At 42.9% G+C, this 17892-nt stretch overlaps 1 protein-coding gene across 1 annotated transcript in view; it reads left to right on the top strand.

The window, feature by feature from the left end:
- Window positions 1-16612, top strand: part of LOC130291615 (cytochrome P450 2B1-like) — a 66450-nt gene extending 49838 nt beyond the window's left edge. Inside the window, exons 6-9 of the mRNA XM_056540578.1 lie at window positions 993-1134; window positions 10062-10249; window positions 10361-10502; window positions 16274-16612. Coding sequence (XP_056396553.1) covers window positions 993-1134; window positions 10062-10249; window positions 10361-10502; window positions 16274-16467 — 666 coding nt within the window. The 3' untranslated portion in view covers window positions 16468-16612. The remainder of the gene's footprint in view (window positions 1-992; window positions 1135-10061; window positions 10250-10360; window positions 10503-16273) is intronic.
- The last annotated feature ends 1280 nt before the right edge of the window (window positions 16613-17892 follow it).

The following is a 17892-nucleotide window of genomic DNA, read 5'->3' as shown; positions in this document are numbered from 1 at the left end:
TGGCTTACTGATGCTTCTGGGCTTGGTCCTTTTACATTTTTAGATGGTAGCACTAGCTAATATGCATCTTCAATTGAGATTTCAACATTTACCTTTTAATGTTAGGGGTTGTGAACCCCTCTTGTGTACTCATGCTGCTTCTGCTCCACTCTGTGTGTTTCAGGAACTACTTGGCGTACTGTTGCTGCTGGGCCTGGGCCAACATTTTTTTTGATGGTAGCACTAGCTAACATACATCTTCAATAGAGATTTCAACATTAATCTTTTAATCTTAGCGGTTGTAATTTTATCAAGGCCCTCAACGTCATATGACCTGTGGAATTATCACAGCAATCCAATGAAACATGTTGGAGCAATAGCAATGAACCATAACTGATTAAATGAAACATTCATACTTTCATAATCAGGGGGGCACTGAGAAGCAGGGGTTGAAACAGGTGGTATCTCGCCTGACGGAGGACCGCCAGCTCGATGCTCCCCAGAATGGGTAATATAAAAATAAAATTTTCACATCAAATTAAATTAAATATGACATAAAAGATCTCTTTTTCCTCTTCAATTTGACACCTTATGGTCTCCCTGCTGCCACATAGATGCTCTGCAGCAGTGATTCTAATAGCAATGTCTGTAATCTGCATGTCATAATGAATAACAGTATGATTTCTGTAACTCAGCACACTCCCTATGCGTGTTACAGCAAGGCAAAGTGTTCTACACCCCTATTGGGGCTCTCTGTAGGCCAAAAATAGTCATTTTTAATAGTTTCCGCAAATTTATTAGATCCGAAACAAACTTTTCGAAAAATTTCAGCGAATCGGCCGAATCGAATTTTTTAAAACTCTGCTCATCTCTAGATGGCGGCCCTGTGTGAAATGCAAATCCATGATCTATTGGCAATCAGAATATATAGTTTTCCTGACAAGGCATGCATCAGAAAGAAGGTTTGGGCCAAATTATTATTAAACTGGTAATTATTATTATTTTTTTTCCAGGAGAGCAAGAATCCACATTCAGAATTCAATCTACCAAATTTACTTTCTTCATCGCTGGATATATTTTTTGCAGGACAGGAATCCGTCACCAGTACTCTGGGATATGGACTTCTAATTCTATTAAAGTATCCAAATATAACAAGTAAGTATTCTGACATGATGCACTTGGTTATTGTATTTGAAGGGTTTTTCCCACCTGATAGGATATCCTATTTTATCACTGTATTGTATTCCAAGGGGTTTTCCCATCTGGTCAGAGACGTAACTTGTAGCTTCTGGGCCCCAATGCAAAATCTGCAACAGGGCCTCTTGTCTACAATATGCCATTTATAATACTGGTTTCTTGTGGGGCAGATGTGCCCTGGCGCCCCCTTTGACACCAGGGCCTGTGGTGCAACTGCTGCTTGTGCACCCCCTATAATCTAAATCCATTCCCTCATGTTGTACTGATCAGATGTAGTCACAGAATACAGACCTATCACATGCAGTTATTAACAGCTGATGTATTCTATGACTATTTATGTTCTCTTACCTTTTCTTCATCATCTGGGCCAGACCACCATGACAACTTCTCCCACAGACTGCAAACAAGACTAAGACATCTTTGGTTCCTTGGTCCCTCGCTTCTGCTACCCATTCCCAGCCTTTATAGCAATACAATTCAATCTTTTACACTGCTATTGCCTTCTGGTATTGTCCATACTGTTCCCACTGCTGCCTGACCAAACGGGCTTTGACCAAATGCCAAATGTGACCAAAAGACCCACTGCTGCTCATGCAACGATTGACACAGACTCCCCCTTATTGCCATCATCTCTCACATAGACAATTACTTGTGGGCCTATTTGCTCAGTCTGCTGCCCCCTACCCTTCCCTCACAGACACTGCATGCTACTCTCCTTCCCCTGCGCAGTCATGCTCTGTGGCTGATGGGCGGTGCAGGGGACAGAGTATCATGATGTCACTTCTCCCCCCCCCCTCGTGACGTCATGCCCCACCCCCTCAATGCATGTCTATGCAATGTGTACAATGTATTAATTGCACCGGGTGACACCAACCTAATGGGGTGACACCAAGACGCTCCGCAGCACCCACACCCCCTCCCCAGCTACACTGACACCCCCCTATGTGCCCGACCGGCCTCCCATCCGTCAGCACAACCCCCCCCCCCCGTGCTGTGTGTGCGGTGCGCCCGTCTGTTAGCAACCCCCCCCCCCCCCCTCACCTTCACCAGTACTGTGCCCGGCCTCCGCTCCCACGTCTGCGCCGGCCTGACGTCACACCGCATGGCCGCGCAGGGGGACGTCAGTTACGTCACTAGCATTGCGCCCGGTGAGAAGGATCGCTGCGCTGGATGGGTGAGTGTGTGTCTGTCTCTATCTATGTTTGTGTGTGTGAATCTGTGTGTGTGTGTGTGTGACTCTGTGTGTGTGTGTGACTCTGTGTGTGTGTGTGTGTGTTACTCTGTGTGTGACTCTGTGTGTGTGTGACTGTGTGACTCTGTGTGTCTGTCTGTGAGTGAGTGTGTGTCTCTCTGACTGTGTGTTTGTGTGTGTGTCTCTCTGTGTTGTATGTGTTTTTTTGTGTGTGTGTGCGTGTGTGTGTGTGTGTGTGTGTGTGTGTGTGGGGAGACTTTGACGCATTGTGGGGAACCTGCGGCCTAATGTGGGGAGTCTATGCTACCTAATGTGGGGAGTCTATGCTACCTAATGTGCGGAGTCTATGCTACCTAATGTGCGGAGTCTATGCTACCTAATGTGCGGAGTCTATGCTACCTAATGTGGGGAGTCAATGCTACCTAATGTGCGGAGTCTATGCTACCTAATGTGGGGAGTCTATGCTACCTAATGTGCGGAGTCTATGCTACCTAATGTGCGGAGTCTATGCTACCTAATGTGGGGAGTCTATGCTACCTAATATGCGGAGTCTATGCTACCTAATGTGGGGAGTCTATGCTACCTAATGTGCGGAGTCTATGCTACCTAATGTGCGGAGTCTATGCTACCTAATGTGGGGAGTCTATGCTAGCTAATGTGGGGAATCTGTGCTACCGAATGTGGGGAAACTGCTACCTAATGTGGGGAAATTGCTACCTAATGTGGGGTAACTGGTACCTACTTAATGTGGGGAAACTGGTACCAAATGTGGGGAATCTATGCTGCCTAATGTGGGGAAAAGATGCTACCTAATGTGGGGAAACTGCTACCTACCTAATGTGGGGGAACTGCTGCCTACCTAATGCTCCCCCCCTGGCAGTAGCACCCTCATCATCCGCCAGCAACTACCCCCCCCCCCCCCAGCAGCAGCACCTCCATCAGCAGATCCTGATGGTGGATGATGGCGGTGCTCCTGCCAGGAGGATGATCCTGCCGATGGATGATGGGGGTGATACTACCAGGGGGGATGGCCAGTAGCACCCTCATCATCCTTCAGCAACACCCCCCCCCCCCAGTAGTAGCACCCCGATCATCCACTAGCAACACCACCAATACCCCCCTCCCATGGTAATAGCATCAGCTAACGGATGTTGAGGGGTGTTACTGCGGTTGTGGTATTATATTCAGAGGGTGCACTGTATGGCAACGTTATATTCAGAGGGCGCAGTTTGTGGTAGTATTATATTCAGAGGGCGCAGTTTGTGGTAGTATTATTAGAGATGAGCGAACTTACAGTAAATTCGATTCGTCACGAACTTCTCGGCTCAGCAGTTGATGACTTATCCTGCGTAAATTAGTTCAGCCTTCAGGTGCTCCGGTGGGCTGGAAAAGGTGGATACATTCATAGGAAAGATTCTCCTAGGACAATATCCACCTTTTCCAGCCCACGGGAGCACCTGAAAGCTGAACTAATTTATGCAGGAAAAGCCATCAACTGCCGAGCCGAGAAGTTTGTGACGAGTTGAATTTACTGTAGTTTGCTCATCTCTAAGTATTATATTCAGAGGGCGCAGTGGGTGGTAGTAATATATTCAGAGGGTACAGTATGTGTTGGTATTATATTCAGAGGGTACAGTATGTAATAGTATTATATTCAGGGGTACAGTATGTGGCAGATTTATATTCAGAGGGTACAGTATGTGATGGTATTATATTCAGAATGTACAGTGTGTGGTATTATTATATTCAGAGGGTACAGTATGTGATGGTATTATATTCAGAATGTACAGTGTGTGGTATTATTATATTCAGTGGGTATGGTGTATGGAAGGTTTATAATCAAAGAGTATAGTGTATAGTAGTATTATATTTAGAGGATACAGTGTCTGGCAGGTTTATAATAATAATTGTTTTCATATAGAGGATGAGAATGCGCTGACATAGTGAGGAGACGTCTGGGCGTCACATTCTACAGACAGAAGATTTAGCTGGACCAGGCAGTATGTACCATCTGAATTAGATAAGTGAAGACTATAGAGAAGACGTCACCTGTAGTCACTGAAATCATTGTGTATTCTCCTCACTATAGAGAAGACGTCACCTGTAATCACTGATATCATTGTGTATTCTCCTCACTATAGAGATGTCACCTGTAGTCACTGATATCATTGTGTATTCTCCTCACTATAGAGAAGACGTCACCTGTAGTCACTGATATCATTGTGTATTCTCCTCACTATAGAGAAGACGTCACCTGTAGTCACTGATATCATTGTACATTCTCCTCACTATAGAGAAGACGTCACCTGTAGTCACTGATATCATTGTGTATTCTCCTCACTATAGAGAAGACGTCACCTGTAGTCACTGATATCATTGTACATTCTCCTCACTATAGAGAAGACATCACCTGTAGTCACTGATATCATTCCGTATTCTCCTCACTATAGAGAAGACGTCACCTGTAATCACTGATATCATTGTGTATTCTCCTCACTATAGAGAAGACATCACCTGTAGTCACTGATATCATTGTGTATTCTCCTCACTATAGAGAAGACGTCACCTGTAGTCACTGATATCATTGTACATTCTCCTCACTATAGAGAAGACGTCACCTGTAGTCACTGATATCATTGTACATTCTCCTCACTATAGAGAAGACGTCACCTGTAGTCACTGATATCATTGTACATTCTCCTCACTATAGAGAAGACGTCACCTGTAGTCACTGATATTGTGTATTCTCCTCACTATGTCCTATCAGAGCTGTAGTCGCTTGTCAGTTCTACAGTTATGGTCAGTGAAACTACAACTCCCAGCATAACCTCACCACTGCTCAAAGGGGTACTCTACTGGAAAACATTTTTTTTTAATCAACTGATGCTACAAAGTTAAACAGATTTGTAAATTACTTCTATTTAAAAATCTTAATCCTTCCAGTAATTATTAGCTGCTGTATAAGCGATTCACAGGAAGTTATTTTCTTTTTTAATTTCTTTTCTGTCTGACCACAGTGCTCTGTGCTGACACCTCTGTCCATGTCAAGAACTGTCCATAGTAGGAGCAAATCCCCATAGCAAACCTATCCTGCTCTTGACAGTTCCTGACATGGACAGAGGTGTCAGCAAATAGCACTGTGGTCAGATTGGAAAGAACTACACAACTTCCTGTGGAGCATACACCAGCTTATAAGTACTGTAAGTGCTAAGATTTTAAATAGAAGTAATTTAAAAATCTGTTTAACTTTCTGGCACCAGTTGATATAAAAGTAAATGTTTTCCAGTGGAGTACCCCTTTAAGTAATTCTGGGAGCTGTATATTTAAATGGTGAAAACTTCTTTAACACTTTCCCATTCTGTGGCAACTGGTATATCTGATTATTATACTGGAATTTCTCACAATGCGCTACAACAGTGGTGTCTGTCACAACAGGCTAAAAACTTACTGGGGGGAGGGGGGGGAGACACCATTTTCTACCGCACCGGGTGACACCAACCCTAGCAACGCCACTGATTGCAGCTCACCAAGGGCGCACGCAAGATTTCTCACAGGTTAGGGTTTAGAAACGTAGAATAATATGGCTACAGTAGGATGACATATTACTACTGCAGGGACTAATACCATCATACTATTATTACATAAAAAAACACTATACAGAGACCATTAGCACCACTATACAAGGGACAACTAATTGCACCTCACCATGACCACTAACTTTACCACCATATAGTGACGGCATAATACTACCATACCGATACTGAATAAACACCACTATACACAGACCAGTATCACCAATAACACCACTATACAAGTGACAAAATATACCACCACACCATGACCACTACCATTACCACGACACAGTGATGGGACAATGTTACAAAAACTGATACCGAATAAAACCACTATACAGAGACTGATATCCCCACATACAGTGACCATAAAGTGGTGACCTTGGCTCTACACAGGCTCTGCAGACCATGTAAGTGATTACATACAGTTACATCTGATTATGTCTTCTCTGAGCGAGATGATCACTTTGCTTTTTCTTCTCGATCCAGCCCAGACCGTCATGACTATTTCTTCCATCCACAACTCTTTACAGAACCTGCCAAGCAAACATTTTAGGATCCGTACTTTCTAAGCATATATAAAAACATTATACCCAACGGATCAGGTGTAGGAAAAATTGGGACTCCTCAGGCGCTGAAAAGGGAACTAAAATTTGATGTTTATTGAGACAAAAAGGAGGGGTGCAACGCTTAAAACATATAGCGTTTCCAGCCAGAACCGGGCTCTTCCTCAGATATAAGTATACAGGACACAATCACAGCTTAAAAAGACATAGAATAGAACAACATCCGGGTCACCGGAACCGAACTGGAACCGGAACTAAAACCCAAGTAATAAGATGCACAATTCATAACTTAAAATCACTAAAATATGATAAAACATAAAAGAATACTGACTGGTACCAATGTGATATGTAAATTCTGTGTATAATCTCATATCTATGACTAATTGCAGCGCTGCAGGTACCTGATTGCAGGAAAGCCGTAAGCGCTGCCAGAGATAGAGTTGCGCATGCGTGGAAGTGTCATTTCTCCGGCGGCCGCTGACAGTAGAAACCAGCGCCGCAGGGGAAATCAGTGATCGCTACATAAAGATACTAGGTAAGTATAAACATATACAGTAGCAATTACTAAATGTAATGCATGAGAAACAATGATGTAAATAAAATCATAAGGACAGGGGCTGAAGACAGTACCAATATAGTTATATAGTTAGTGTTTACCAAATTCCTATATTATAAGTATATGTTATATGAATATGGCTTCAAAAAGTGGATCACTAATTAGTATAATATATAAATATATAAATAAAGAAAAACCCCTATGAGGACATGCAAAAGGACTAAGAAGATATAGGCAATAAAAACATGATAAAAATGAGAACAAAGGAGGGAGCGATGAGGAAAAAACACCTGCAGAACTATATATATATATATATATATATATATATATATATGAATTCGGGAAGAAAACAGACATGGTGCACATCTACAATCTTGTACAATGATCTGATTGCTTCTCAGCATAATATCAAAAACTAACAGGTTGTTATGTATACATTTTTGATCAAAAGGTACAAGCCCACTCGCCACGTCAAGGCCACCTATTTAGAGTGGGTTCCTAATGTCCCTAGCATAAAATGGCGTAGCACTGGGCGGCGACCACGACCGCCGCGACACCAGTGCCCACGGGGGGGGGAAAGACCCACTGGCAGAGCGGCCACAATGCCACTCAAACCAGTCTATGGGTCGCACCTCCCCGCAGACACGGCAGCAACGGCAGCAACAGCAGCAACGGACGCCGCACAGCACCACACCAGTGTAAACAAGGTGTAATAGCTCACCCATGCTCTCCCAGTCAGGCTGATATACATATATATATATATATATATATATATATATTTATATATATGTGTGTGTGTGTCCCTCTATGTAATTAACTCCCTCATCTCATTAAGTCCGTCAGGAGAGATAGTCTTCATTTTATACATCCAAAACATTTCTAATCTCTTTAATTGCTCAAATCTATTATTCACGCTGGCTGGTACGTGATCAATAGGAGTGATGGTGATAGGATCTGCTTCTTCAGGATGTGACATCATACAATGTTTTGACACTCCATGAAAAAGGAATTTCTTTCTAATATTCAATCTGTGTTGATTCAGTCTCAAATGAAGAGGCCGCGTAGTCCGTCCAATGTACTGGGGAGGACAAATTCGGCACTGGATCAGATAAATAACATTCTTGCTTTGGCAATTGAGGCGAAATTTTATAGGAAATAATTCACTAGTGGAAGAAGACTGGAATGTAGTGTTGCCATCGGTGATCTGATGGCAACAAAAACATCGTTTTTTATGGCATTTAGAGCTGCCTTTTTTGAGAGGTTTCCCAAAAACATTGACCTGTTCCTTAATGATGGTCCTCTGTCGCCTAATTTGGCTGGGCGCTAGAATATTTTTCAGGGTTGGTGCTCTTCTATAAGCGAATCTAGGCCGCTCTGGTAGTATAAAAACTGGCTCCAAAACATACCATACAGCCAGTACAACCGAATAAGAAAGAATTGTACGGATTAAGACATGTTTCAACAACAATCTCGGGTTCTTCGGGATAGGTTTCGGGAAAAACATTATCCCGACAAGCTTCTTATTAATGCATATAATAAAACAAAAATTCTTACACAATCTGACTGTATAAAAAGGAAAAAGCCTGAAAAAGGAATGATAGGTCACTCTAATAAACATGCCACACATTCTTCCAATTTCATTTCTACGTATAGTAAGGATGTGCAGCGAATTAAAGGAATAGTTCGCCAACATTGGCATATTCTTAGAGCTGATCCTTATCTGTCAAAAATACTACCAGAGCGGCCTAGATTCACTTATAGAAGAGCACCAACCCTGAAAAGTATTCTAGCGCCCAGCCAAATTAGGCTGAGGACCATCATTAAGGAACAGGTCGATGTTTTTGGGAAACCTCTAAAAAAGGCAGCTCTAAATGCCATAAAAAACAACGTTTTTGTTGCCATCAGATCACCGATGGCATCACTACATTCCAGTCTTCTTCCACTAGTGAATTATTTCCTATAAAATTTCGCCTCAATTGCCAAAGCAAGAATGTTATTTATCTGATCCAGTGCCGAATTTGTCCTCTCCCGTACATTGGACGGACTACGCGGCCTCTTCACTTGAGACTGAATCAACACAGATTGAATATTAGGAAGAAATTCCTTTTTCATGGAGTGTCAAAACATTGTATGATGTCACATCCTGAAGAAGCAGATCCTATCACCATCACTCCTATTGATCACGTACCAGCCAGCGTGAATAATAGATTTGAGCAATTAAAGAGATGAGAAAAGTTTTGGATGTATAAAATGAATCTCTCCCGACGGACTTAATGAGATGAGGGAGTTAATTACATAGAGGGACACACATATATATATATATTTATAAATAGTTCTTGAAGTTTTTTTTTATCAAATCCAACCTTTTCTCTGCACAAATCTATGCAGTGAAAAGCTTGGATCTGACAACCAACTGAGAAGTGGAGTGCACTTCAGAGATTTATAACTCATGATCACAGTGGGTACAGGAGTGTGACCGTGTGTAGTCGCAACTTTGGACATATCTGGACATATCTGTCAAAAGTTGTTGTAAATGGCAGTAATGCTTGCTTAGATTCCCACGATTTGTGGGTTTGAACGTTTGTGGGTTTGTATGCCGGTGTCCTACTGGATATGATGTTTGGGGTTAGCATTTTGCAATGAAACCCTGTCAGCCATCATTTCCATAGATGACAGGGCTGGTCTTAAAGTGCTTCACCTCAAATCACTGTTTCACCTGCATACCAAGTACATACAGGTCCCCAAACTTCTTTTCAGTGTACTGTAAACACCCCTAGCTGCTTCATTCTGCATGAATTTTTTTTAGATTTGTAACATATATTTGTCAGCCACATAAAAGACAAAAAACATACCTTTTTTCAGGCCAACAACCTTATTCCTGGGGTCATTTTCCTAGTACAAATAACAAAGTTTACGTGGCAGCACCTACATCATGTATATTGCAAACACTCATTGATAAAAGCAAAAGCTTGCATAATGATCCTTCCGGTTGTCCTCAGAAAAGGTCCAAGCTGAGATAGTAGATGTGATTGGAAGGACACGAAGGCCTTGTATGGAAGACCGAGCCAAAATGCCCTACACTGAAGCTGTCATCCATGAATTCATGAGATTCATTGACTTCTTTCCTCTTGGTGCCCCCCATGCTGTGACAGAGACTACTATTTTTCGGGGTTACACCCTACCTAAGGTACTGAAAGGTTTTATTTATAATACCTACACCATGATTGTGAAGTTTTATTAATAGAACACATTGCTTAATATACGTGGGTAACATTTGTCCTAATTTCTTTCTCTCCAGGGTACTATGATCTTCCCATTCTTACATTCTGTACTGTATGACCCAACTGTGTTCAAAAGTCCCCATGAATTTGATCCTGAACACTTTCTGGACGAAAATGGGTTGTTTAAGAAATACGAGGGCTTCATGGCCTTCTCTGCAGGTAACTAACACTATGTCCTTGCTGAAACCTGAAAGTGCTCTAAGGTTAGGTTCACATTACCATTTGCATCTGACCTTTTTTTTGTCTTCTTGAGCCAAATGGATCATGAAAAGGGTCGGATGCAAATGGTTGCTGCCAAATCCCAACAGAGGGGTCTGTCGGTAATTTTAAAGGAGTTTAGCCGATAAAAATTAGTGCTTGCACAATTTGTTTTATTCGCTTCATTTGACAGAACTGCCGACGGAGCTCCATGTAGCGGAGCCCACATGGTAGAAAATAGCAGGTAGGTTTTAGCTCACCCTCAATCTGTAAATTGCTGCACAGATAGGTGTGGACTACACCCAACAGACATCAGAAGAAAATCGAAGAAGTCCAGCGCAAAACTCATGGAATGAAGATGATTAAGGCTAACCTCCACGGCCGAAACACGTCCCCTGTACCATTGTGAGTGTTCCTGTATATACTCTGTGTGAACATGAAATTAATTCTCATTCCATGAGTTTTGCGCTGGACTGGGATTTTCTTCTGGTGCCAGATGGTAGTGTGAAAGAGCCCTAAGTTTTTAACCTCTGCTGTCTGTACCCTAAAGGATAAATGTCTTAAGATGTTATGTCACATGGCAGAGTGGTATAGCTAACCTGATGTTCCTTGTGAGCCCAATTCTTGTTTGTCAATGACCCGTTATAGTCCGTCATGAATAACGGACATTATTTGTGACGGGAGAAATAACGTGACATGCACTCATTTTTTGCCCGTCACAAGAAATGTGTTAATTAACGTCTGTTATTTATAACATTGAAGTCTGTGGCTGACATTCATTAGGAAATACACCCGTTAATGCCATTATAATAACATCCTTAGTTTTACTGAGCATGCTCAGAAGAGGTGACATCAGCAGACTCCTGCAGTGCTGAGGGACTACTACTACTCCATCATGGAACAGACCTTTTTCCATGATGGGAGTAGTAATTCCCTAGCTGCGGGAGTCTGCAGACAGCTTGGGAGGCTACATTAGTGTTTGTACTACTACCCCCATCATGGAACAGAGTGTTTCATAATGGGGGTTGTAGTACAGGGGCTGAGGGATTGATCGCACTAGGTTTCACTTCTGAGACCCTATTCAATCTGAAGTTATTAAGCAGGGGAGTGGGCGGCAAGCCTGCGATGTATGGTGTGTTTTAACTTTTCATTTTTGAATCCCCCGCGGGGAGGTACTGAGGAGCCAATCAGGGCTCTCAGAGGGAAATTTAAAAATGAACATTGTGAGTAGCAGGGCCATATTTATATTAAAAGCACTGTGGGGGCAAGATATATAGTGCTGAAGCGGGGGCAGACATATAGCTTATATATCTAGCCCCCCAGCAGCGCATTAGATATACCCCCCGCCGGCGCATTAAATATGTACCCACCGCCAGCGCATTAAATATATACCCCGGCAGCACATGTATAATGTAGCCTCGCAGCGCTTCTATATACCTATGCCACTGCAGCGCTATATGTGAAAAGCATTCTAGCAGCAGCATCGGCCGCCCGATGCTGCTGATAGAAATACTTTTCATACATAGCGCCGCAGCGGCATATGTATATAGAAGTTCTGTGGGGGGCAGATAACGCTAAATGTCTGCCCCCCAGTGCTTCTATATACATATATCCCTGTAGCGCTATTAATGAAAAGTATTTCTATTAGCAGCGCATAGTGACGGCAGCCGTCTCCTGGCACTATGCGCTCCTTATAGAAATACTTTCATTAATAGCGCTGCAGGGGTATTTGTATATAGAAGCGGACATATAGGTTATCTCCACCCCCCCCCCCCCCCCCACAACACTTCTATATACAAATACCCCTGCAGCGCTATTAATGAAAAGTATTTCTATAAGGAGTGCAAAGTGCCAGGAGACGGCTGCCGTCACTATGCGCTGCTAATAGAAATACTTTTCATTAATAGCGCTATAGGGATATATGTATATAAAAGCACTGGGGGGGGGTCAGACATATAGCGTTATCTGCCCCCCACAGCACTTCTATATGCATATGCCGCTGCAGCGCTATGTATGAAAAGTATTTCTATCAGCAGCATTGGGCGGCCGATGCTGCTGCTAGAATGATTTTCACATATAGCGCTGCAGTGGCATAGGTATATAGAAGCGCTGCGAGGCTACATTATACATGTGCTGCGGAGGGTATATATTTAATGTGCCGGCAGGGGGTATATATTTATTAATGCGCCGGCGGGGGTCATATCTAATGCGCTGCTGGGGGGCTATAATATATAGGCTATATGTCTGCCCCCCCCCCCCCCCGCAGCGCTATATATCTTGCCCCCACAGCAGTTTTAATATACATATGGCCCTTCTAGTCACAATGTTAATTTTGAAATCTCCCTCTGAGAGCCCTGATTGGCTCCTCAGTACCGGCCATTCAGGGCTCCCTGGGGGGGATTCAAAAATGAAAGTTAAAACACACTGATACATCATTGCAGGGTTGCGGAGCTTGCCGCCCGCTCCCCTGCTTAATAACTTCACAAGGGTGTATGGACACAGGTTGTCTTTACAACTTCTTTTACTATATGATTTCTTTTATCTTCACTCAGTTTTTTTTTTTATTTCTCTATTACAGCATTTTACAAACAGTGTGCCTCCAGCTGTTGAAAAACTACAACTCCTAGCATGCCTGGAAAGCCGAAGGCTTTCCGGGCATGCTGGGAGTTGTAGTTTTACAAGAACAGTCCAAGGTGTTAGGACCAAAACGTCACAAAATTTGGAGAGTGCAATACTTATACATATGACCTCACCTGCATGAAAGTCATACAGACTTTGCTTGTGTACAGCACTAACATTATCACCAGCTATTCCTGCCATTGACCTTAGGGTCAGTGCGATGTTATAAGTGATTGGAGCCTGGAGTAGTGTCACAAGTCAATAACCTCAATTGCTTCCTGTTCCCCCTTATATGAAGAAACAATAATACAAAGATTCCTAACAATCCGGACATGAATACTCACCTGTGGTCAGAGCTTTAAATAAACCTTTAGAAACACAATGTCAGCGAGTTGCACAAACTGAAATACCTGAGGGCCAGGTTTATCTACCTACGGGTCACAGGAAGGTATCGGGTTATCTGCATAGTTTCTTTTGCGTCTTTAAATAAAAAATATTGCAGTTGTTAGCCATAGCCTAACATATGATGTCAAAGGAGAGTGGAGTGACCCCCCATACACCAAATGACTATAGATTTGGAGGGTGGGCGCACTTTATACAACAGTCCATTGTAGAGGTTTCCTTGCCAAAGGTTCTTAAATGGGCGCTGTCAGATTCAAAAACATTTTATATCTTGTTACTGATGAAAATTAAGTACCTTTCGTAATATGGTTGTTTTAAAAATTTTGAATATTTATTAAAGAAAAGGCTCCTGAAAATCCCACCACTAGGAGTCCCCTTACCTACTGGGACACTAACAAGTCCTTCAGCAGCATCAGCTTGTCCATGAGTCATGGACAAGAGATTACTCATGGACAAGGCTGCATAAGCAGGCACAGCAATCACCTCCCACCACCACAAGGGAGAGACATGGACCCTTCCCCCTGAGAGGATTTCACACACTGGGAGCTAATGAAAAGAGGGATTTTATTAATAAACTAGCTGAGTACCACCATATCCCGTCTCTATATCCCGACCCCATATCCCGACCCCATATCCCGTCCCCTTAGCTAATCCTCATTTCTAATCCTCATATCCCGTCCTCAGGTGGGGCTGCGTTGTGGTAAAGATATTGTACGCTGAAAATAAAAGGGGTGTGGCTTAAAATGAGGGTGTGTCTTTGTGAGATGGGACATGGCATGCAGGGAGGGTGTGGCTTACCAGCCGTACTGATCCATACACCAGGAGATGCAGAGCGGAGCTTGTGGCGTAAGACACCAGAAGTCCTATATACTTGCATGGGACTTGAAACAAAAACCCCATCCTTCACATATGGGGGCAGGTTAGGAGTTAATTTAACTATTATATATTTTTATTTGACATACTGTATAAGTAACATGTGACCAAGTATTATCGAAATTTCTCCAGCCGTTTGGAAGTTATGCAGTAATATATATTTCCCATTGACTTGTATAGGACTTTAAATAAAAACCCCGACTTTTTGGAGTGAGTAAGGGTTAAATCACCTATCCTATGTTTGTTGTGTGTACCCAGCTTCATGTTAATATCTTCAGCCATTTGGAAGTGATGCTGGAACATACACACATACACATACACACATATACACATACACACACACACACACATACACACACATACACACACACACACATACACATACATACATACATACACACACATACACATACACACACACACACACATACATACATACATACACACACATACACACACATACACATACACACACACACACACACATACATACATACATACACACACATACACACACATACACATACACACATACATACACACACATACATACACATACATACACACACACATACATACACATACACACACATACATACACACACACATACACACACACACACACACACACACATACACATACATACACACACACACACATACACATACATACACACACAAATTGAGTTTTATATATATATATAAATATAGGTGATAGAGGCATTAAAACTAGATGTACATGGTCAGGATTAGGGAATGAGTAACATATTATATATTTGTTTTATTTCTATGGGATCTGACAGGTACGTTTTAGAGAGTACCTGTCACCAAATAAACTGTTCCAAACTAACTCAGGCTATGTTCCCTAACTACTCTTAACACCCCTCCTGCAGTTAAAAAAAAAAATTAGAGCTTTAAAAAGCTGTGTATCATACTTTTTATTCTTGCTCACATAGTGCAAAATCTTCCAGCAGGAGAAAGTGGACGTTTCCCAGCAGGCATGACAGCACTGAAGCTTGCTGGGGGTCCACTTCTGCCCTCTCATCCTTGCAGTGCTGTGATGAATAGAAGACCTCAGGCTCTGTACATGTTTCAGTCTGTGTTACTATCAGTGAGGCTCTCCTGCAGGTTTCAGTCTGTGTGGCTTTCTGTAAGAATCTGTGGAGCTTTCACTTTCTGTGCAGCTGTCAATCAAGCTCAGTGCAGAGAAACACTTCCTGAGCTTGGACTCCTGCCAGGCCGTGAACATTATTTAAAAACATTATTTAATGGTAAACATTATTTGAAAAACCTAGACCTGTGGTCTCCAAACTGTGGCCCTTCAGCTGTTGCAAAACTACAACTCCCAGCATCATCAAGGGGATAGAAATGGAAGGGTGTCCCATCACTATCTATATGTATATTTTCTATTATCATAGTGTGGTGAGGGTGGGATGAGGGCAGATGCTATTACCCTAGGGGCAGATGGCATTAACCCCTTGTGTTCATAACGCCATAACCATTTACATTACATAGATTAAAGAGGGACTCGGGACACCGCAATAGAGTCCGCCTGACAGGACAGCAAGGGTACAGGGGTGCAACTCCTATACTGGGCCACCACAATGGCAAACATGGTATTTTATATTAATTGATCACAATTGGCCTGGCCCTCACTGTGGCCCCAGTACATAACCTCTAAACCCACCACATGCAATGAACTGTATAATCCTGGTGTTTTTTGTTCTCCAGGGTATGAGTGCATCTACTATGTCTATACTCCCTGTAGCTATATCCCTGTTCCCAGGTGACTTACTATTTTCATGATTCCTGACATTGTCCCTCTTATCTCTTTCCAGGAAAGAGAGCTTGTCCTGGGGAAGGCTTGGCACGCATGGAGCTATTCCTGTATTTGACATCCATCTTTCAGAAGTTTGACATACGCTCTGACATCCCTCCAGAAGACATAGACCTTTCCCCCAAATACAGTGGCCTTGGAAAAATGGCTCCAACTTTCCAAATTAGATTTATCCCTATATTAGATAATGAGTAAATTTCAGACTTTTGCTGCGGATACTTCCCAAGAATACCTCTTATTGGATCACAAAGGATTGTTATTCCTCTTTTCTAATTCTTTTTTTCCTTACCTAATAAGTAAGATTTTTAGTGTGCAAAATTAGAAGAAAATAAAACGTATATTTGAGTCTGAAATTGTCTACCATTTTTTTTTTTGTCTCATGGCCTAGTTTGGGGAAATGGGTATTATCTAGGGTTTTGTTTTTACTTGTCACCCAAGTGGCCTAAGTAGACATTTTACTAATGTTATAAATTTAACACTATATATTGTCTTCCTGCAATTGACATATTCCATAACAGCCCCAGTTATAAGGGAAAACTTCAAAATTTTCAAAAAGATCGATCATATGTTAGCAATCTTGACGATCGTATCCTCCAGCCCAAGGTTAGTACTTCCAATAGGTCAGGTTTCAGGATATCCTTAGTATTGCAATAGGTGCTTTTCTGTTGGATCTGTCAGCAAAAAAATAAAGGATTCTTAGCATGCCTTTTTTTTTACATCCATAGTCCTTCCCAGCTATAAAGCGTATTTTAAAATTTGTAAATGAGGCTTAGGTGCCCAGGGGGCATTCCCCTACATTGGCAAGGACCCAGGGTAAGTCAGTCAATCTCCTATTATTTATGTCCACCATGTTTTTAACCCCTTCCCGCAGAATGGCATATATAAACGCCGGGTTGTGCAGTGCGTTCGCGCATCCCAGCGTTTATAAATGACATTCAGTTAACCCGGCGATGCGCAGCATCGCACGGGTTAACTGGCAGAAGTCCCGCTGTTTCCAGCAGTGGACAACTTCTGCTTCACCCCCAGGACCATCCATTGATGGTCCTGGTCAGCGATCACTGTGATTGGTCCCTGTGGACCAATCACAGTGATCTGGGGTGAAAGTTCAGATCCCCCGCACTGCCCGCCACTGGAAGTCGGGCAGAAAGGGGGACGATGGCTGCGGGGGCTCACGGGGACCTGTGGCACAGGGGGGAAACACGAGGGGACCGGCGGACTTACCTGGCGGGACCGAGGAGCAGCACGGGACCGGCCACGTGGAGGAGCAGCGACGGGACCGGCAGGTGAGTGTATGGTCCTCAGAAGCAGCAGTGAAGATCTTCACTGCTGCTTCTAGGAGTCTGAAAACTACAACTCCCAGCATGCCTAGACAGCCTTTGGCTGTCTGGGCATGCTGGGAGTTGTAGTTTTGCAACATCTGGAGGGCCCCAGTTTGGAGACCATTGTATAATGGTCTCCAATCTGTGCTCTTCCAGCTGTTGCAAAACTACAACTCCCAGCATGCACTGACTGTCCAGGCATGCTGGGAGTTTTAGTTCAGCAACATCTGGCTCTTCAGATGTTGCCGAACTACAACTCCCAGCATGCCCTTCAGCTGTCTGGGCATGCTGGGAGTTGTAG

The sequence above is a fragment of the Hyla sarda genome, chromosome 9 (genome assembly GCF_029499605.1).
Source record: "Hyla sarda isolate aHylSar1 chromosome 9, aHylSar1.hap1, whole genome shotgun sequence".
Taxonomy (NCBI): domain Eukaryota; kingdom Metazoa; phylum Chordata; class Amphibia; order Anura; family Hylidae; genus Hyla; species Hyla sarda.
Note: the sequence above shows the minus strand (reverse complement) of the source record. Positions and strands in the feature narration are given on the sequence as shown.